Source organism: Euleptes europaea, chromosome 5 (genome assembly GCF_029931775.1).
Source record: "Euleptes europaea isolate rEulEur1 chromosome 5, rEulEur1.hap1, whole genome shotgun sequence".
Lineage (NCBI taxonomy): Eukaryota > Metazoa > Chordata > Lepidosauria > Squamata > Sphaerodactylidae > Euleptes > Euleptes europaea.
This window is the reverse complement of record NC_079316.1, coordinates 47,772,802-47,793,670: the sequence shown is the minus strand read 5'-3', so window position 1 is coordinate 47,793,670 and position 20,869 is coordinate 47,772,802. Positions and strand designations below refer to the sequence as shown.

The 20,869-nt window shown below is 42.4% G+C and overlaps 1 protein-coding gene across 3 annotated transcripts in view; it reads right to left on the bottom strand.

Moving 5' to 3' along the window:
* DGKG (diacylglycerol kinase gamma) overlaps nt 1–20,869 on the bottom strand; it is a 121,715-nt gene that overhangs the window by 80,977 nt on the left and 19,869 nt on the right. For 2 of the 3 annotated variants that reach the window (XM_056849297.1, XM_056849298.1), the window contains 6 exons: nt 19,805–19,867; nt 16,919–17,176; nt 13,983–14,153; nt 7,976–8,025; nt 5,728–5,802; nt 4,546–4,665 (listed from right to left, as the gene is read on the bottom strand). In XM_056849297.1, the coding sequence (XP_056705275.1) occupies nt 4,546–4,665; nt 5,728–5,802; nt 7,976–8,025; nt 13,983–14,153; nt 16,919–17,176; nt 19,805–19,867 (737 nt within the window). Of the gene's footprint in view, nt 1–4,545; nt 4,682–5,727; nt 5,803–7,975; nt 8,026–13,982; nt 14,154–16,918; nt 17,177–19,804; nt 19,868–20,869 lie in introns of those variants that run through there. The other variant, XM_056849299.1, reaches the window with a different exon arrangement.

Here is a 20,869-nt window from a genome sequence, read left to right as displayed (position 1 = left end):
GAAAAGGTTATAATAGCCCACAATACAAAGAAGCTGTTTACACATGAATAAGGACACTGCATGTGCAGCTGAAGCTCCTTTTGAAGAAAGCTTTCCCCTGAAGCAGTTTCTGTTTTCCAGGGGGCAAGTTGCTTTTAAACTAGAATAGCGGCTTGCTTGTTTGAGAGAATGTTAGCAATAAACTTACTTATGAGCAAGCTTTCTCTCTTGCTTTCTGTCTGGATTGTGGCCAATGAACTGGATATCAGACTGGTGCTACTTGAAGGACTGTGTGTTAGGGCCCCACCAGAGGCGGAGATCCCCCATTTGGGGCCCCCTCCACCCAGCGTTGTCCAGCTGGCCAGTGGGGGTCTTACCAGACTTAAAATGAGGTCTAGGCCTTGACATTGCCAGCATGATGATGTCACTTCTGGAAGTGACATAATCACACAGGCGATGAGGGAGACACTCTGGTATTTCAGCAAAACTCTATGATAAAAACAGCTTCTACCACAAGGTTTTTGCCCATATACAAGAGAATCTCCCTCATCATTGGTGGCATGATGACATCACTTCTGGAAGTGATGTCATCATGCAGGTGACATCAAGGCCTAGGCCTCAGTTTAAACCTGGTAAGACCCCCCCCTCCCCCTCTGGTGGCCAGGGGGGACCTGGCAACCCTACTCTGTGCATGAGTGTGAATGTGATGGCAATTTATGGTTGGCAACCTCCAGGTGTGGCCTGGAGATATCCAGGAATTAGAACTCATCTCCAGACTACAGAGAACAATTCTCCTTGGCAGCTTAGGAGGGTGGACTCTTCGGCATTAAACCCTGCTGAGGTCCTTCCCCTCCCAACCTTGAACTTTTTCTGCATGCTTGAGTAACTCCAGCTTTTCTTGGCAGTTGATCCACAAAAATTAGAATTGGTTTGGACAGGGTTTTTCTGTACAATTTCTGTGAATTTTAACAGTTGTGGAGTCAGTTTATTTTCTTCCACATGTGGCTTAAATAATGAGGATTTTCAAGGGTGGGGGCTGTCATCATCAGTGCTATTATTGATGACCTTACAGTATCCCCCCTTTTTATAAAATGACCCTAAAGTATTAATATAATGCTGTAGTGTTGTGATGATTGTTCAAGCAGGTTCCCTGAATTACCAGCTTTCATGTTTTTGAAAAAGTAAGTCTCTATCGTCTTCCATTGTGGAGATATGACTTTCCCCCCTATATCTTTGCAAGGGAAGGGAACAGAGATTAACTTTAAAAAAAATCTTGGAATTCAGGGAATCTGTTTGAACTATCATTACAACACTACAGCATTATATCAATATTTTAGGGCCATTTTATTAAAAAAAAAACACCTAAAATTGCTCATCTCAGGGGGGGGGGAAGGGAGTGGCTTAATGATGATGACAGTCCAATCACTGAAAAGTGGGCTGAAGGTTGGTGGGACAAAGAAAACCGATAGAAAAATTATGCACTAGGAAAAAGACAACTTGAAACTGGCTTCCAGAAAATCATGTGCTGTTCTTATCTGTTGGCAGATGTATATGTACTCAAAGCTATAATCAGAAGAAAGATGGGGATGGAGTTATTACAAAAAGAGGCCAGAAAGTCCAGCATTCCAGGTCATGACATTAAATTGTAGAGCAGTGGTGAAAATGAGATCCAGTCCAAAGCATAACCAATTCAATCTGAGTTGGTATGGATTACTTCCAACTATTGATAAATTAGCAAAGTAGTATGAATCTGTACTAGGGTTGTGCATATCAATATACCCGAACCGAAAATCAAACCGAAATTAGCCATTTTGGCAATACTGAACACCAAAATCTGAGAATCTCCCCGAAGCCGAATAGATGCACAGCTCTGAGCTTTCTCCCATTTTTCTATATTTTTTTGACTGGTTTTGTTAGGGCCCCATAGTTGGGGCTCTTTTGAGGTTGGTGTCATATAATCAGAGCCAACTTAGTCTGACCAACCATTCAGTGGATTGATCTGGATCAAGCATAAGGGTTTTTTAGAAGATGGGTCTCACCAAATCCCGGACGGAGGGACATACCCTCCAACTAAAAAGAACCGGCTTCAACAGCTGCCCACACCACCAGGCTTCTGAAGGAGACGCCCTCACCTGCGTGGATGAGCAATCTTATTCAGACAGCCTTATATTTCTTGCATTTGAGCTTTCCCCCTCCGTTTGGAAGCTAATTTGCATGAACATCATGCTATGCGCCCCAGATACAAAAGGAACCCCCAGACTTTGAGGTGCTAGCCTGTTAATTGGCTCTTTCTCCCAGTTCTCAGCAATGCTGAACTTCTGAACCTGAAAACCGATGGACAACTTGGCTCGCAAATGCCTGGAGGATGGGGGTGACCCCTTTGTGGGCCCATAAAATTGGACCCCCTCTCTCAAACTTCATCAAACTTCAGTGACCATCTAAGGAAAGTCCCTTGCAGCTATGCTGCAAATTTGGTGACTCTACCTCAAAAAATGCCCCCACTGGAGCTTTGAAAATAATCCCCATAGACTATAATGGGCCTGAATTTTTCAGGAAACCCAGAAATAAAGCTGAATGCTGATATTTACCAGTATGGGTATTCAGCTTATTCTGGGTTTCTCAAAAAAACCAACAACAAAAAAACAGGCCCAATAAAGCAAACCATAAATTTATCAAACACAATTTTTGTACATGGATGTCATTAATTCATAGGGTTGCCATAAATTAGAAGCAACTTGACAGCACTTAACATACATACATTCTCTTGCATCCAGTTTGACCAATGTAAAAGACAGAAGGGTATTGCATCCTCCTTAACAAGCATATATCACCTTGGAGCATAGGGAGGTGCTATGACTCAGTAGCAGATAGGGTTGCCAGGTCCTCTTCACCACCGGCGGGAGGTTTTTGGGGTGGAGCCTGAGGAGGGGAGGGTTTGGGCAGGGGAGGGACTTCAATGCCATAGAGTCCAATTGCCAAAGCGACCATTTCCTCCAGGTGAACTGATCAGCTGGAGATCAGTTGTAATAGCAGGAGATCTCCAGCCACCACCTGGAGGTTGACAACTCTAGTAGCAGAGCACCTGGCACCTTCAGCCAAAAGGATCAAGAAGAAGGTGATGTTTAAGATATTTTCCTGTAGCTGCCTTCATTCTGGGCAGCTTGTTGTTGCAGGAGGCCACCCGGTTCTTACTCTGTACACTCTTCTGCAGGCTTTTAGCCAGCCTGTATCTGATCTCTCCCTAATTCCAAGATATCTATTTGGTTTGCCTTCAGGCCTGAAGTACAATCCAGCAGGAAGTGTTTTGTGCAAGCCCTGCTGAAATTAATGGGAGATGTGCATATTGGGCAAATCTGCTCTGCTGGTATTTTCCTTCAGCCCCAGCATCCTTCCCCTTAAGCAGGAGGCAGTTCTTTGGGCGGATCCAACCCAGCAAAAATCTCTTTTTTCCATGGGATTGATTAGGAAATATCCCCAGTTGACTTTGTCCTCTATCTGCTTTTTTTCTGGGCAATTTACTTACAAACATGCTTTCTCACAGAACAGTGTACAGATAGTAAGGTATGCTAGTTTTCTTTCACAGACAAATGCTTAAAAGGAAGTTATTCTGGCTTTTGGAGTTATGGCGCCCTCCCATGGTGTTTCCTCAGAAAGGTGTTGAGTAAAATGTTCATTTCCTCCCTCCTGCTTTGCTATAGTTGACTTTTTCAAAGTCCTATATCAATTTCACATTAATGGGCCTTGTGCAGGAGACATTTCCCGGAGAATCATACCCATTATCTATTACTTTTGCCCTCTTCTATGCTCCTTTGTCTCAAGTATAATTTTATTTTCTTCTTCAGCTACCAACTTGCACCAGGAAACCATTTTAACGGAAACTTGCAGGATATTTACAACCAAGTTGACAGAAGGGAGTGGGGTGGGAAGGGAAGTGTGTTCGTAGTTGTGAGTGATGGTAGGAAGTATTATATGTACTAAAATTACAATAACACTATACAATAATTCAGTTAGATACTCTTTGAAAATAGATCCCACCCAGGTTCATCCTGTTCAGGTTTGCCATAACAATTGTTTGCCTGAGCTTTGTCCAAATGCTGGGCATGCCACACTGCATCAGCTTGGGAAAGTAGCTGGTGTTGATTTCAAGCTTTTATTTTAAATGAAAGTGTCTAGCTTGCACAGACACAGAGATATAAGCAAAACAGGCAGTCAATGTTTTGCCCAATCATTTAGTGAAACCGAGTCTGCTCCCACTTTCCAGGGTTCCAGCCAGTGAAGGAAGTCACAACTATTATTGGCATCTTTGCTATCTCTCTCTAAGCTTTGTTGATTTAGAAGTAAGTATGAGCAAATGGTGAAGCAAAAATGCTTCCTTTGATTCTTCCCCAAATTTGTGTGGTAGTTTTTTGGAGGAGATGCATAACGACTGGTAGACAATGCATTAATGAATGCAGTTGATTTGCATCATCACCAAACAATGTATATATTACATATTCAGCTGCATGGATTTGGGGAAATGGTATGTGACCACCCTAATCCTATCTTGAAGTCAGACTTGCTACTCACCGTTTCCATGCCCAGCAGGACCAGCAAAGGGATAGTGGTCATGCCACCTCGAATCCATTCTTCCAGTGTCACAGTTCCATCATGATCATAGTCTATTTCTTCCATCATCTCCTTTAGGATCTGCAGAAAACAAAATCTCATTAGAAAATCATATCCTTGGTCACATCCTCCCTCAAGCTGTGATTATTCCATTGGTCGGTTATACAATGCATTGGACTGAAGAATGAAGAAGCAGAATCTAGCACTAATTAAAAGAAATTGTTAACGCACAACGTTAATTCTGAGCTATACAACTCTCAGGCTTGCTTTCCCACTCTGTGAAATCATGACTGATAAAGAATGCACTAATGAAAACAGAATATCTGTTCCCTTCCCCTTAGTTTTCTTTGTTTCTCATCTCAGACATTCACACTTTTTTGTGGCATGACCATCAGAGCTGAGATATGCCTGGAGAATGAAGTCACTACAGAATTCCTGTGGGTATTTAAAATTCCTAAATATGTAGATAAGCTATTCTGGTCTCATCTTTTCTGTTCTCAGCTATCAATCTACTCTTAGGCTGTGTGCCTTCTACATGGGAATCTCATCGGGCCAAAAACGCTGGATTTCAAGGGCTGCTGTTATTACCAAACGTCTTATCCTGCACCATTGGAAAGTTGTAACTCCACTCCATATATAGAAACTTGGACAGAAGAATGATTGGATCTAGTACTGAAGGAAAAAGAAATACTAGATGGCATGTAGGAACGAAACATAATAGTATTTGGGCTGAATTTTTACAGCTCTATGAAACCTTGATATAGAATTTATTTGTATCTGCCTGGATGTTTCACCTTCACCACCACCCCATTCTCTTTTCTTCCCTTTTTTCTTGGGTTATTTATTGGGTTTTTTCTTTCACCCCCCCTCTGTTTAGAGCTAGGGAAGATGGAGTGTTTATAGGAGGGAGAAGTTGTTTGATAGTGTTTTCTATTATATATTTTAAAAGCAACAATAAACTTTCAATAAGAAAAAACTGTTAAAGAAGGAGTGCTCCTGGAATATGCACTGAGGGACTGCATTATTAGTTTTCTTTCAAAAGTCTCAAAGGAGTGCATATATAAGCAAATCCTTGAGGCCAGGTCATAGTACGGTCACCCTTTATGCTTTAACTCTTGTACAGTGCAAAACAATGAACCTTACCGGCCTTAGTTCTGTGGAGTCCCATTCCAGGTATTCTGCTACGTGAACCATCTGATTGATAATACAATCCAGCTCCTGAGCTCAGAAATAAAAAGGAGGGAAAAGAGAAAAAAATGTAGCTAACTATATATTTTTACAGTAATCTAAGTTATAAATATGTTGATGTCACAGTGGGCAGGGGGAAAAGTCCTGATTTTTAAAAAAATGAAAGCTAATAAATGCCTGTCTTATTAGCTGCCTCTCTGAGGTAGAAATAGGAGGTTTGGACTTATTCTTGGAGATTGTGAGGATAAACCCTTTAGGATAACTCACTGCAGGAGAATATTTTTTTTTTGTATTTTTTTACTCCACTTTTCAGCTACAAAGTGGCTCCCAAAGTGCCTTACATCAATGTAAAACAAATACAATGTAAAACAAATACAATATATTTTTAAAGTGTATATGCTAAAGATAAGGGGGGAAACCCAGGATGACTTCTAGGGAATTTCTGGTAAGCCTGAATTTCTGCCTGAGCAAAACTGTGAAGAAAGCTGATGGGCTAGCAAGTATAAGTAGATTTGCTTAAAGTTGTGGACAATCTCAAAAGCTGTCTCCAAGGTACCCTAGTATGAGTGACTTCCACAGCTTTGGTGTCAAAGTGGTAATCTCTGAGATGCTATAAGGCACTGAGAGCCTTCCTACATAGGTTATGACAACTCAATATGTAGAGCTTAATGATTTATTAATGCTGCACCGAGGGTTCTTAACCAAAGGCATAATTATTGGTATTTTGTTCTTGGAAGGTATCTGACAACTGAATTCTCTTTCCTAATCCCTCACCACTCATACCATTACTAGAGGTTGATTTGTCTTTGGGTGTGTCAGGTCCTCTGCTACAGCAACTTCATTTACATAGGGTGGGCGTGCTGTAATTCTATACTAAGGAAGTGTCAGACCAACCCCCTCTATAATAGTAGAAAGGATAAAAGGAACATCATATTAGCACGGAAATGACACCACCTATCACAAGGAGCTTTGCTCCAAAAGCTGATGTATATTCTGTGGGAAAGGGGCATATCTGCATGGCATTTGCACTGTGGTTAGGCTTAATAGGCCTAAATGGGAAGGGATTATGACAAGATCTTGTTGTACAGAAGGCGTAATGTGCCAGAAGATATCCTTGTTACACACCTATCAATGTTTTACACCCTTTTTCTTAAACCAAGTCCCATTATACATTGCTCAGACTCTACTCCATCTGCTGTAGGGCATATTTATTTACTTTGCAAAAGCCAACAGGAAGTTTTGGTTAAAATAATACTAGAGAAACATAAATGTCCTAGATTAGGTTATCAGCTGTTCAAAATTTACCTCAGAACTGTAGCATGTGAAATGGGAGTCTGTGTTTATAGCTAGATGCCCCCAGGAGTAAAACATTAGGCAAAGTAATAGAGAAAACCATAACATGACAGGAAAAGAACATGGAATTTTGGCATAGGTGATACTGGCATAAGGAATGATCATGTGGAGATGGGGATGGATATTCATCGTGCAGCTTGTTCCACAGCATGTGCCTCAGATATAGCATAACAAGGCGGAACCCCTTGCTTGTATGCCACTGGCTTATGGATCCTCCCACCATGGACAAAAAAAGGGAAATCCATAATTAACCCTGAAGTAAGCTTGCTTGTCAATAAGTAGTGGACTTTGCTTTCACTGTCCCACACATGATACCATATCCCAGGATATGACCTGACATTTCAGGATTTTATTATCCTGCTTAGGTAGGGATGCCAGCCTCCAGGAGGGACCTGGGGATCCCCTGGAACCACATCTAACCTCCAGACTACAGAGATCAGTTCCCCTGGAGAAAATGGATGCTTTGGAGGGTGGACTCTATGGTATTGTACTCCACTGAGGTCCCTGTCCTCCCTAGGCTCTATCCCCAAATCTCCAGTTTCCCAGCCTGGATCTGGCAACCCTACCCCCACATGCCCTGATAGTGGCCAGGGAGGACCTGGCAACCCTATGCTTAGGGCATTTACCCCACCCCACCCCACCCCTAAACTCTCAGGCTCTTCCCCATTTCAGGGTCTGAACCTCAGGAGATGAAGCATCTTGATCCACAGATGTCAGACATACTTCACCGATGTGCATGTGCTTCTCTGCACAGGAGGTCAGCATCCCCAGCAGAAGAGCCTTCAGGCATTAGAGAGATAGCTGAATCCCCCCTTTCCTGAGAAAAGCAATGCTTTGAGGTACATCTTACCGAGCTGTCCAGGAGGCCATTGCCATCTGTGTCATAGAGACGAAACATAACTGCAAAAGAACACAAATGCAGACTGATAAAAATGCATGCCTCCATAGGCATCATGAGCACCATCACTTGTTTCTGTGTTTCAACATACCCCGGTGAAACTACAGTCTCCAGTTAACACTATATATTGGACATACTATATATACACAAATATAATAACTATTGTCCAAATATCATAACTCTTGTCTAAAGGTTAAGCAGAAAGGGAAGACAATTCTTACCTTCAAGCTGGAGAACACCTATTAGAGTCTAGCACCAAAGATGTGACCCTGGCCTATGGCTGAGAGTGGCCTTTGCATGTTGTCACCCACACATAAACACATGAAGCTGCCTTATACTGAATCAGAACCTTGGCCCATCAAAGTCAGTATTGTCTACTCAGACTGGCAATGACTCTCCAGGGTCTCAGGCAGAGGTCTTTCACGTCACCTACTTGCCTAGTCCCTTTAACTGGAGATGCTGGGGATTGAACCTGAGACCTTCTGCATGCCAAGCAGATGCTCTACCACTGAGCCACAGCCACTCCACCTTGGTAGGAAAATGACGCTGAGTACTATGGCGGTGTTTTAGACCAATTATGAATGGTTGTTTCCTGACAGTCACCCCACCAACTAATTCAGGCTTTACTTTGATTATGCTTACATTTCCCGACCGTCAGAGGTTACTTTGCTCTCCCCACGCGTTTCCTCCATGTTTTCTGGATGCTGGCTAAACACGAATCCAGAAAACACAGGCAAAATGCATGGAAACGTGTGTGTGTGTGGGGGGGGAAGAGTGAGGGGACCTCTGATGGTTGAAAAATGCATGCATAATCAAAGCAAAGCCCGGAAGTAGTCAGAGGGGTGACTGCCAGGAAACAGCCTTAGCCTCCTGACTGACCAGAATTAAGAGAACTCTCCCTGTACTGTTGTGCTGGTACAGTGTATTTAAATATCCTATGGAGTTCCCAAGCACCACCACAGTTTGTTTTCTCTAAAAAGAAGGAAGGAAGGCGTGGGAAGGCCATTTGCTTCTTATGCCAGTAATTGCATCTACATCAAATTACAGGGTCATTAGCAAGAGGGAAAATCCTCCAGGCTGTGTTTCAGTCATCATCAGTCAATGAAAGGCAGGCAAAGTAGGAAGCCAGTGTGGGCTGGATAGAGCCTTATTCAAAGAAGCTGATGCAGCAGGAGAGGAGATGTGTATCTGAGGGAATCCGTGTGTAGGAAAAAGAAGAGGAGAATTGCAACAAGCAATGCATTTACGTAAGGGTTAAAATGTTATTTCAGTTAAGAAGGCTGACTTCCTATTCAAGTAAGTTTAGATAAAGGCTAAACTGTAGAGATTTGAGATGAGGATCTCATACTTGTTTGGTGTTGTGTGTGTGTGTGTTATTAAAACATTGTGGATGCCTTGCAGATTGTGGAAGCATCGCTGGCCTCCATGGGGAGAATCTGGGGGAAGCCATCTACATCAGGAACATTGCACTGGAGGAAATTATTAAATACCAGGGTAGTCAACTCCAGGTTTGGAGATTCCTGGAGATTTGGGAGTGGCGCCTGGGGAGGGCAGGATTTGGAGAGAGGAGGGACTTGAGTAGGGTATAATGCTGTAGAGTCCACCTTCCATAGTAGCCATTTTCTCCAGGGAAACCGATCTCTCAAGTCTGCAGAGCAGTTGTAAATCCAGGAGATCTTCTGATCTCAACTCCATGTAATATCAGTTTACTCATCCATACTGCCCCATGTAATATCAGTTCTTCCTCCAACAAAAGGAAGCTACCTGTATGCTTCCCTTGTGATGCTTTATGTAGGTTTCATCTGAAATTCTTTGATTTCATTTTTATCTACACATGGGGTCTTTTAGAAATGGTTAAAAAGGATATGAGAACATGCAAAGAGCACCAGAGGGCAGTCTTGTATAGCTGTTCTCTAATATTAATCTAAAACTCAGTCATAAATTATTTGCTAAGGTTTTAGCTCTGTGAACTGTGGAAATTAATAGAGATGCAGCCAGAATTCCCTCTCTTTATAGCACAATTTCTGGCCATCTTCGGTCATTCTCTTGTCTTCTTCAGATCATGATAATTAGTTCATTTCATAGAGTAAACCAGACTTTATGTCCAATTCCAGAATTCTTCAGGTAAAGAGAGATGAGCAGCTTGGCCCCAGAAAACAATTATACGCACTATCTATCAGTAATCTCTGCCAATGTATACGGCAAAGAGCGGAATAGTTATAAAACAGCATTGTCAGATTGTCCTTGCAGGATCAGCTTAGGATACATAGTGTGAATAACCCTTTTGGCAAAACAATTTCAGAACAAATGTATTCAAAGGTTGTCTCCAGATAGTCAAAGAATCAATGGAAATGTGTTGACAGAACTGGCCTCTACAGAGAACACAGGGTCGGATCCAGGGCAAAATTTCTCCTTGTGCTGGAGCTCTTGCACAAGCAGAAATGCAAGTAAAAGTCTGCAATAACTGCTTGCACTAAGTCAAACTTATTTATTTTGCGATTTATACCCCGCCCTCCCTGGCCATGGCCAGGCTCAGGGCGGGTAACGTCATTTAAAATACACCAAAAAGTCCACAATAAACTCAATAACAATTTATAAATTAAACAGTAAAATCCTGATGAAAACCTTAAAACTCCAGATGGCGCCCAATTCAACTCATAGTGCCCGGAATTTGCAGCAGGGTACCCCCAGTTAACAAAAATAGCATAGATGCGGGGGGTGGGGGTGGAATAGAGAGGCCAGAAAAAGATGGTACCTGCAGCTGCCCTCAACTGTAGGCCTGGCAGAAAAGCTCTGTCTTGCAGGCCCTGTGGAACTCTAAGGTCCCATAGGGCCCTGATGTCACCAGTCAGAGCATTCCACTAGGCCGGCACCAGGGCCAAGAAGGCCCTGGCTCTCGTTGAGGACAGCAGCACACTCTTAGGGCCAGGGACCACCAGTAGATTATGATCTGATGACAGTAAAGATCTTCAGAGGGTATCCCAAGAGAGGTGGTCCCGTAGATATGAAGGTCCCAGGCTTTGTAAGGCTTTAAAGGTCAAAACCAGCAACTTGAACTTGATCCGATTCTCCAGCTGGAGCCAGTGCAGTTGGCGGAGCACTGGCTGTATATGCTCTCAGGGCGAGACCCCTGTAAGGAGTCTCACCACTGCATTCTGTACCAGCTGGAGCCGCTGGGTCAGTCTCAAGGACAGCCCTACATAGAGCGAGTTACAGTAGTCTAATCTAGAGGTGACCGTCGCATGGCTCACCGTTGCTAGATCAGAGCGGGAGAGATAGGGCACCAGCTGCCAGGCCGGCATAGATGGGAAAATACCGCTTTGACCACGGCTGCAACCTGGGCCTCCATAGACAGGCAGGCATCCAGGATCACACCCAGACTCTTGACAGTAGGAGTAGACGTCAGTTGTACACCGTCAAGAGCTGGAAGCCGGAACCCCGACCCCAAGCCACCCTGACCTAGCCACAGGACCTCCATCTTCACTGGATTCAGTTTCAGCTGGCTTTTTCTCAGTCAGGGCATCCAGACACCCAGCCAGTTTGTCCGGGGCGGAGTCCAGATGGCCGTCCATGAGCAGATAACGCTGGGTGTTATCAGCATACTGATGACATCCTAGCCAAAAACTCCAAACTAGCTGGGCGAGAGGGCACATGTAGATATTAAACAACATAGGAGAGAGGATTGCTCCTTGCGGCACCCCACACACCAAGGGATGCTGCTGCGACATGACCTCTCCCAGCGCCACCCTTTGTCCCCGACCTTGGAGAAAGGAGCACAGCCATTGATGGGCTGTGCGCCGAAGCCCACGTTGTATCCCCACATGCATTTTCACTTGTGCAAGATCTTGTGCGACCAATTTCTAGGTACGGAGAGGAAAGCACTAGGTGTTGCACAAGATCTTGCAGTGCAAAGTCTGTTTATGTGTTCTACTTGCATGTTGCTGGGGCCAAGCCATAGTGTGTAAAATTGTTTTCTAATGGCAGATGAGTCAGCCAATCAGCTTGCCACAAATAGGGCAGTACCAGAAAGAGGGGGAGGGAGGGGAGATACCCAAGGCAATCCCTGTGATAGTGTGAATTAGCCCTGAGAAGTGTTTGCCAAATAACGCCCCTAAGCATTCGCCTCCCTTCTTTTCTGGAACCAGGGTAATAAAAAATCAATCAATCAGAGTCAAGGGACCAGATTGCCCCCTACCTTTAATTTAAAGTTTAAAATCAAGCTTTAAAGTTTGAAATCAAGCTGCCTTGAGCCAAAGGAAAGGTGGGTATAGATATTTTAATAAATAAATTAACAGTGTGAATTTTGAAATTTTGCCTGATTTTTGAATGTATATATGAAATTTGAGCTCTTAAAAAGATCTTCCTTAACTGGCTAGCTCTATAGGACAGCTAGATCAAAATGTTTAAAAGGCAACACAATGTATTCAAGGCAGCTTTGATGGTATGGAAAGAAGGAAGACCATTTTGTAAGTGCTGTTTAAGTGAAAATGGATAATGCCACTCTGATGTCCCAATCAATAGCCGGCCGGCTTCAATGACTACTTAGTGGCTGGATTTTGGGGGTGGTAGCTAGTGACTGACCTAGGGTTGCCAGGTCCCTCTTCCCCACCGGCGGGAGGTTTTTGGGGCGGAGCCTGAGGAAGGCGGGGTTTGGGGGAGGGGCTTCAATGCCATAGAGTCCAATGGCCACAGCGGCCATTTTCTCCAGGTGAACGGATCTCTAGCGGCTGGAGAGCAGTTGTAATAGCAGGAGATCTCCAGCTACTACCTGGAGGTTACCCACTAGAACAAAAAGGCTCTTTGCTGTGAGTTATTGTTGAAGAACAAAACCCAGCACACAATTTCAATGCAATACAAAACAACTATATTGAACGTGTAAGGTGCACTGTGAATACCTATCTAAACACACAACAACAAAATATGCAATACAGTAACTGTACATATTGTATATTTTGTTGTTGTGTGTTTAGATAAGTATTCACAGTGCACCTTACACGTTCAATATAGTTGTTTTGTATTTCATTGAAATTGCAACTACCTGGAGGTTGGCAACCATAGACTGACCGACACAGAGGACCAAGACGGGTTCTGCTGAAATGTTTTAAATCAATGAAAGAAATAAGTGCGAGAGGGGCAGCAGCTATGTTTCTTGAGGTGCGAAAAGCTGAAGCTGTGAAGTTCGCTGTTAATGTTGTCTGTTTTTGCTGTCCAAGATAGAAAGAATACAATAGTACAGCAGTTTTTTAGAATTTGTTGCTATAAGAAGAAGAAATCTTCCAGACACTCTCAAGTGTAGATGGCAAACAAACACACGTTGGATGGCTCTCCGTCTAGTCCCGACGGGAACCAGCAGATTCAAGAAAAAGGTCCATGGCCTGAGGCCTCTTTGTAGGCCTCTGAAGGAAAGACAAAAGAAAAGCAAGAAGGGCCATAAAAGAAGAGTTGGGGAACAGCAAACTCTAGCCAGCTCATACTCAGGGATGTCACATGAACTGCCTTATACTGAATCAGTCTGTATTGTCTACTTTGACCGGCAGCGGCTTTCCAGGGTTTCCAGCAGAAGTCTTTCACATCACCTACTTACCTAGTTCCTTTAACTGGAGATGCTGGGGACTGAACCTTGGACCTTCTGCATGCCAAGCAGAAGCTCTACCATTGAGCCACGGCTCCTCTTCACAGAATGATGTCACATAGCTGACAGATTTACTTACAGTGTGGCATTGGATGAGCACCTTGTCACCTAATCTGGCCCTTGCCCTCACTTGTCACTTAACAGCCATTTCCTGCCTCCTTGTCACTTAACAGCCATTTCCTGCCTCCTTGTCACTTAACAGCCATTTCCTGAACTACCCACCCTCCCGGACGCCCACTGATACTACCACCTGGGATCACAGCCCCAACAGGCTTGCATCTGATGCTCTACTCACATACATTCTTTCTGCGCCCCCCAAGCACTTACACTCCAGCTTATCCTCAGCCCGTCCCCTTTCCAGCAGTGACAGGTAGCAGACAATGTCCTTCAGGTAGACTACCTGAGCCAGAGGGGCTGGCGAGTGCAGGCAGGCAGTTTTCAGGGAGTTGTGGCTCTTTCGGAGGATGAATGGAAATTTCTTCTCTAAGCTTCTGGATCCTATATGGGGAGACACAGATGTTCACAAAAGTTTTAGAAGCACAAAACAGATATTTGACCATGCAGTCAGGTGGAGACCATTTAAAATTATTCAACCTTATTTGGATTGATTCTGCCAGTGGCACAATGACCTCAGGAAGAGTTCACAGACTTTTTCCCGTAACCCAGTCTTATATGTCTGGTTTATTTCTAGAAGTATGAACTAGATGAAACTGCAACAGCTAAAACACCCTAATCCCCGCAAGCTGGACACAGCCATCCTCCTACCTGAAAAAAAAAAATCCATCTGGTTCCTTACTTCCAGAAAACCTGCAGATAAAAATGTTTCACCTTTCATGACCCTTAGCAGTTGAATGCTGTGAAGTTATCCATGTCGGTGCCATGGGAGCTTGGGAATTACTAGGGAAGTATATCAGTGTGCCCTCCCTCCCTGCCTTTAACCTTTCCAGAAAGAATGTCAAGCACATTTTTTGTAAAATTACTTCCGGAATTTAATATATTTATTTTATTTTTATTTTATTTATACCCCGCCCTTTCCCAACGAGGTTGGGCTCAGGGCGGCTTCCAACAATCAAAATATAATACAATATAATATAAATTAAAAACATAGAATTAAAAAATTGGATTAAAAACATTTTACAATCAGTTAAAATATGGCAATCTAACTTTATACCTACTATAAATAATAAATTTTCCTGAAAGTGAGGTGGGTTCATACAGTCGTAAGCAGAGGACCAACAATGGTCTAGAAATAACAATCATCAGGGAGTAGAGACAAAATCCAGGAAAATGTAAGGATCCAGCAAAGGGGAGAAAGGAAAAGGGGAAGGGGAAAAAAGGAAGGGAAGATGGAAAAAAAGGAGAAGGGAGGGAAAGGGAGGCCAACTGATCTACTGATGTTGCTGTGTTGCTCACTTTGTGATTTATTACTGCCATATAATGGTTTTATGGCATTTTATGTCTTGTGTTATATGCATTAGTTGATAGTAGTGTAGATTATAAACTGCCTCAAGGACAGGGTGAATGGGGGAGAAATCTTTAGACATAAAGTTTAAAAAATGTACAGCACTAGGGTTAAGGAGTAGGGTTGCTACCAGCCCTGGAGAAAAATGTTCTGTCCTTTTAATTAAAGGCTTAACATGTGAAAATGGGAAGCTGAAACTTTTCATGACAAGGAGGTCAATACATCATCTAATAAATAACATCCCATTGAGTCTCAGTTAAAGGGACAGGGCATTTTTTTCTCAAGTTGGCAATCCTACTAAGGAGCCAGCTGTACATGGGCTGCACATTATGTCACCATTAACTGATTTTGTCTCCTTAAGGTATCTTGTCTTTTACTTATGGTCCTTTACTTTTGAGATTCCTTGGAAAGTGAGCACCAAACCCACAACTTATTGTCTACTCCAATAATAGCCATGCAGACCAAAATGTCAGAGTATATATCTAAATATTGTCAATATGTAATTCTAGCAATACTTTTGCTAATGGTATATGGTGGCAGGCCATACATATGGCACCCCTACTCAGCTCCAGCACTGGCTTCTCACCTTATTCCATAATCTACACTAACTCCTTGATCGGAGAGTTAAAATTCTTCAAGGTCTTGCTTCATTGTTTCTTTCTGCTTTTGCTACTCAGTATGCTGCTGACATTCTAAGGTCGGGGTTCATGCAAGGAGAGTCCCTTGAAGCTACCCTGAAAATTTGGGAACTCTGCCTCCCAAAATGCCCCCACAGGAGCTTTGAAAAAATCCCCATAGACTAAAATGAACACCTTTTTTTTTTTTTTTTGTAAACCCAAAAATAAAGCTGAGTACCCCTTTACTGGTATGGGTATTTTTCTGGGTTTACAAAATAAATAAATAAATCCTGCCCAATAAATCCAAACTTTAAATTTACTGAATTTTTTTTTTTTTTTTTTTTGCACAACCCTAGATGGAATACATGTCCTAGAAGGACAAATCAATGTGAAAGTGAGGTTATTGGCTAGAAAGAAATAATGAAGAAATTGGTCACTGGATGCAAGCACAGATGAAGGGAGCACTAGCTTTTGGGTGCTGAAGAGATTTGCATTCTCTTTCAATAACCCTATACTGGCAGAGGCAGTTCTGTGGCGGCAAGGAGTCATTCAGTGGCTGCCCAACCCTGTCTCCTGTTGCCAGGGAATAAAGACATTGGCTGACAGGATCTCAGCAGGAAAATAGGCCTTTCCACCTCAAAAGTAAACAAAGGTGCTATGATGCTACAGAATCTGCTGTGCTTAAAAAATAAATGTGCTCCGCGGCTGAGCTCAGGCAGCTGGCGGCATTGCTGCAGATGAATTAGTGTGATGTAAATACAATCTTGTGTTTGCAAAGATAGCGGCAACATGCCTCTCTCTCAGTGCCTCAGAGGAAACTCCCAGGGTGCTTGTCTACCACTGTGGAAGAAATGGATGCGGCTGAGCCTGTGGAGAGAGAGGATGTTGGAAGTAACATAGATATTAAGTCCAGGAACAAATTGGGTTTTGAAATTTCTCTTTGCCTGACAAAAGAGCCTTTTGCTTTCCAAATTCTCCCAGAGATCTGAAGTACAGCACAGCTGGAACTTCCGCTTCAAGTATCCTCACCTGACTTCTCCAATGGACTTCACCACTTTCACTGCTGATAACAGAAAACAAGAGAACGCTGCAGTTTGGAGTTGTAAAAGTGGTTCCACAAATGCGTCTAGGGGAGCTGGAAAATGACGGCATTCATGCAAGGTCACAGAAAGACAAGGACTCACCTGGGGATTGTGGGCTAAGCAGGGAGCCTGAGGAGATCTTGGAGGACCCTGAGGAGTTATGAGCAGAGGGGGTACCGGCAGTGGATTTCTGCGACGATGACCTGGACCAGCTAGGCGAGGCATTCCCGAGGGTGTTGTTGTTGGCAGTTGGAGTGGGACTTAGAGATGCTGGTTGCTTCTCTGCTAGGTTTACCTGGGGGCTTTTGGATTCAGGTGTGTGCCTTCCTATGGAATTTAGCAGAGTCTTCCCATTGATCCCTGTAATTCAAACACATCCATGGGAGAAATATGAAGCCTGCACTCTTTAAGGAATTTTGTACTTCTACACACACCAACTACTTGGGACAAGGGCTGTTGTTCAAGTTCCTGGGGAAGTGGATAAGTTAAAAAAATTAATTGTTGATAATCAAAACATTATTTTCCTCTCATTATATTTCTTAAACGAGCTATTCATATGAACAATGTGACACACACTAATGTTACTAGAACTATAAATCAATAGAAAAACAAATGCAACTATTTTATTTTCTTGAGTATTTTTTTAAATCTTTTTATTATATTTTCAAACATAAAGAAAAATAATACAAACAAAAAAGTATAACAGTATGGAGAACTACATAATAAGAATGATCTATCTATCTATCTATCTATCTATCTATCTATCTATCTATCTATCTATCTATCTATCTATAAAATTTAAAAAGACCCAAAATACATTCATTACATTCTTATTATATTTATCCTACCCATTTTATTCCCACCGCCCTCCACCAGTGTACCCTTAATCCCTCCCACCACCATGTTGAACTTCCAGAGAAGTGTCTAAACAGTTTATTAATACATTATTTTAACAATAATTTGAATTACCAAAAATTGAATCTACAACTCGTTCACTGTATTAATAAAATTCATTTTTGCCAGCTTATCCCAACATGCGAAGGCTTTTAACCACATAGTTTTAAATTCTTCCACATCTTTCCCATATAGGGAATCTGTTAATTTAGCCATCTGCATATATAACCATACTTTTTCTCTCCAGTCCTTAATTAGAGGTCTATTTACTAGCTTCCAGGATTTTGCAATAATAATCCTTGCTGCTGCAAAACTATATTGACATGTGACTCTATCATTCCTATTCATATTATCTCTAGGAATTCCTAATAAACAAAAAGCTGGATTCATATTTATTTTGGTATTAATCAAGTTGTTAGTCTCCCTTACTACCTTTCTCCAAAACTTTTTAATTTTTTTACAAACCCACCATGCATGCATAAAAGTTCCTTTTTCCAATCTGCATTTCCAACATAAATCAGAATATCCCACTTTAAATTTACTAACCATCACTGGTGTAATATACCATCTATAAAACATCTTATATAAATTCTCTCTTATTTCATTAGTGATTGTGAATTTAAATTCTATTTTCCATAATCTTTCCCAAACCTCAAGATTAATATTATACCCCAAATCTCTCATCCATTCTATCATGACTGGTTTAATCCTCTCTTGCTCTAAATTTGTTTCAATTATAAATTTATACATCCTTGCTATCTGACCTTTATTTCCCATATTTAATATTAATTCCAGTTTAGATTTATTTCTATTAAACCCTATTGATTTATCTTTATTAAATATATCCTTTAATTTATAATACATACACCAATCTCCAATCTTGAGTTCTTCTCTTGTTTTAAGAATCCAAGTGTCACCACAATCCTCAATAATATCCCTATAATTACCTATATCCAAATTAAGCTGCGTTCCCCTTTTCATAAATGCTTCTTCGGGTTAATCCATCCTGGTGTTTTAACTTCCCAACATCTTTTATACCTTTTCCAAATCTGTAATAAACTAATACTTTCTTGAGTATTTAGTGAATGACATTATGATTTTTTTTGTTGCTCTGTTGCTGCTGCTACTGTTTAATTGGACTGTGTGCCAGCGTGGTGTAGTGGTTAAGTGCGTGGTTTGGAGTGGTGGAGTCTATTCTGGAGAACCGGGTTTGATTCCCCACTCCTCCACATGAGCGGCGGAGGCTAATCTGGTGAACTGGATTTGTTTCCCCACTCCTACATACGAAGCCAGCTGGGTGACCTTGGGCTAGTCACACTCTCTCAGCCCCACAGGGTGTCTGTTGTGGGGAGGGGAAGGGAAAAGTGATTGTAAGCTGGTTTGATTCTTCCTTAAGTGGTAGAGAAAGTCGGCATATAAAAACCAACTCTTCTTCTTCTGTGTTCTGGATTGATTGTCCAATTGTTGTGTAAGCTACCTTGAAGGCTTACCTTGAAGTGGAAAGGCAGGATAAACAAGCAGATTGGCTCTCGACAGTCACTCTCTTGCAGGGTAATCTATCTCACAGGCTTGTTGTGAAGATTACAGGACAGGAGTAGAACACACGGTCTTGAGCTCCTTGAAGGAAGAATTATGTGTGTGTGTGTGTGGGGGGGGTGATCGAGAGCTAAGGCTCTGCTTGTTTCCTCTGCAATAACTACAGCGTCTTGGTAAAGGACTTTTGCTTTTAAAATTTTCTTTTCCTATCTAAACTAGATGGTAGTTGACCACCTGCCCTTGATGCTAGAGATGCAGAACTGAAAGGAGGGCATTCCTTCATGCCGAATTTCCTGGCAGGGCATAACAGTTAGAAATGCCAGGCCAGAGCAAAATAATGGGAGAGAGTTTTAAAACACTTTGGTACTCAAGTGCTGTTTGCTTGACATGTTTACTTAGCCAAAGCATGTCTCTGAGCAGGATTCCAGACAGAGGGAGTCCCTGGCAAAAGGGGGAATAAGCAAGACAGTGGAGGAACTGAACTTTAATACAGCTGCATTTATGTCTACAGAATTCCCTTTTAAAAGTGGAGCATAGATTTCATATGCACTATGATACCTGTAACAGGGGCACAAGCAACTTCGGTCTGGATGGAGATGCCTGTATCAATAGTCTTGCCCTCTGAATAAAAGAAAGAAAAAGAAGGGAAAATACACATTTTAATGGATGTTTGCTTAATGTTTATTGCAATAAAAGTTCATTGCAACCTTAATTGCAAGCCATTGCAATAAACAGCTGTCACACTATTTCAGCCGACCTCCCTTTCTTGGAAAAGCACAAGAGAACAGAAAATACTTGGTTAAAGTACTAAAGGGTTGCATGGGCAAATCCTGCCTCATCATCAGTGTGAAATATGAGCAGAAGATACTAGGACCTGGTGAGGGTTGTAGGCAGCCCTGCCTGAATGTAGGCCTGGAAAGTGTGGAGGAACTGGAATCAGTGGGCAGCTGCAGATGGTATGAAGCTAGAACCTTAAGTATGGTCAGTACTGCTATGTTGACCAAGCAAGAGCAAAAGGCCAGGCTCCCAGCGTTTATACCAGGTAGGGTTGCCAGGTTGCCACTGGCCAGGTAGGGTTGCCACCAGCGGGAGGTTTTTGGGGAGGAGCCTAAGGAGGATGAGTTTGGGAGGGGAGGGACTTCCCAAAGCGGCCATTTTCTCCAGGTGAACTGATCTCTGTCGGCTGGAGATCAGTTGTAATAGCAGGAAATCTCCAGATAGTACCTGGAGGTTGGCAACCCTAATACCAGGACTGGCCAATCCAGAATCTTCATACTGGCTGCCAAATGCAGAAGTCAGTATTACACTCCTCTTTGGTACTTGAGCCCGAGGCTCAAGGAACCAGTAACACACTCAGCTAGGTCCCAGATCACAAAGTTCCAAGTTCAATTACCTGACAGTAGGGAACTATGGGAAAGTTCATTTTGTACCGAAAATGAATCTAATAACTGGCACACTGGGATTTCAATATGTGATTAAACAAATGCTTCTTCCTCGCAACACAGCTCACGTTTATCACACCACTACACATCTACATGGCAGCTGTAGGCTGGGATTTAACAATATGAAGCACCTCTGAGCAACACACAAAATAGAAATAATATTTATTGGACCACCTTTATT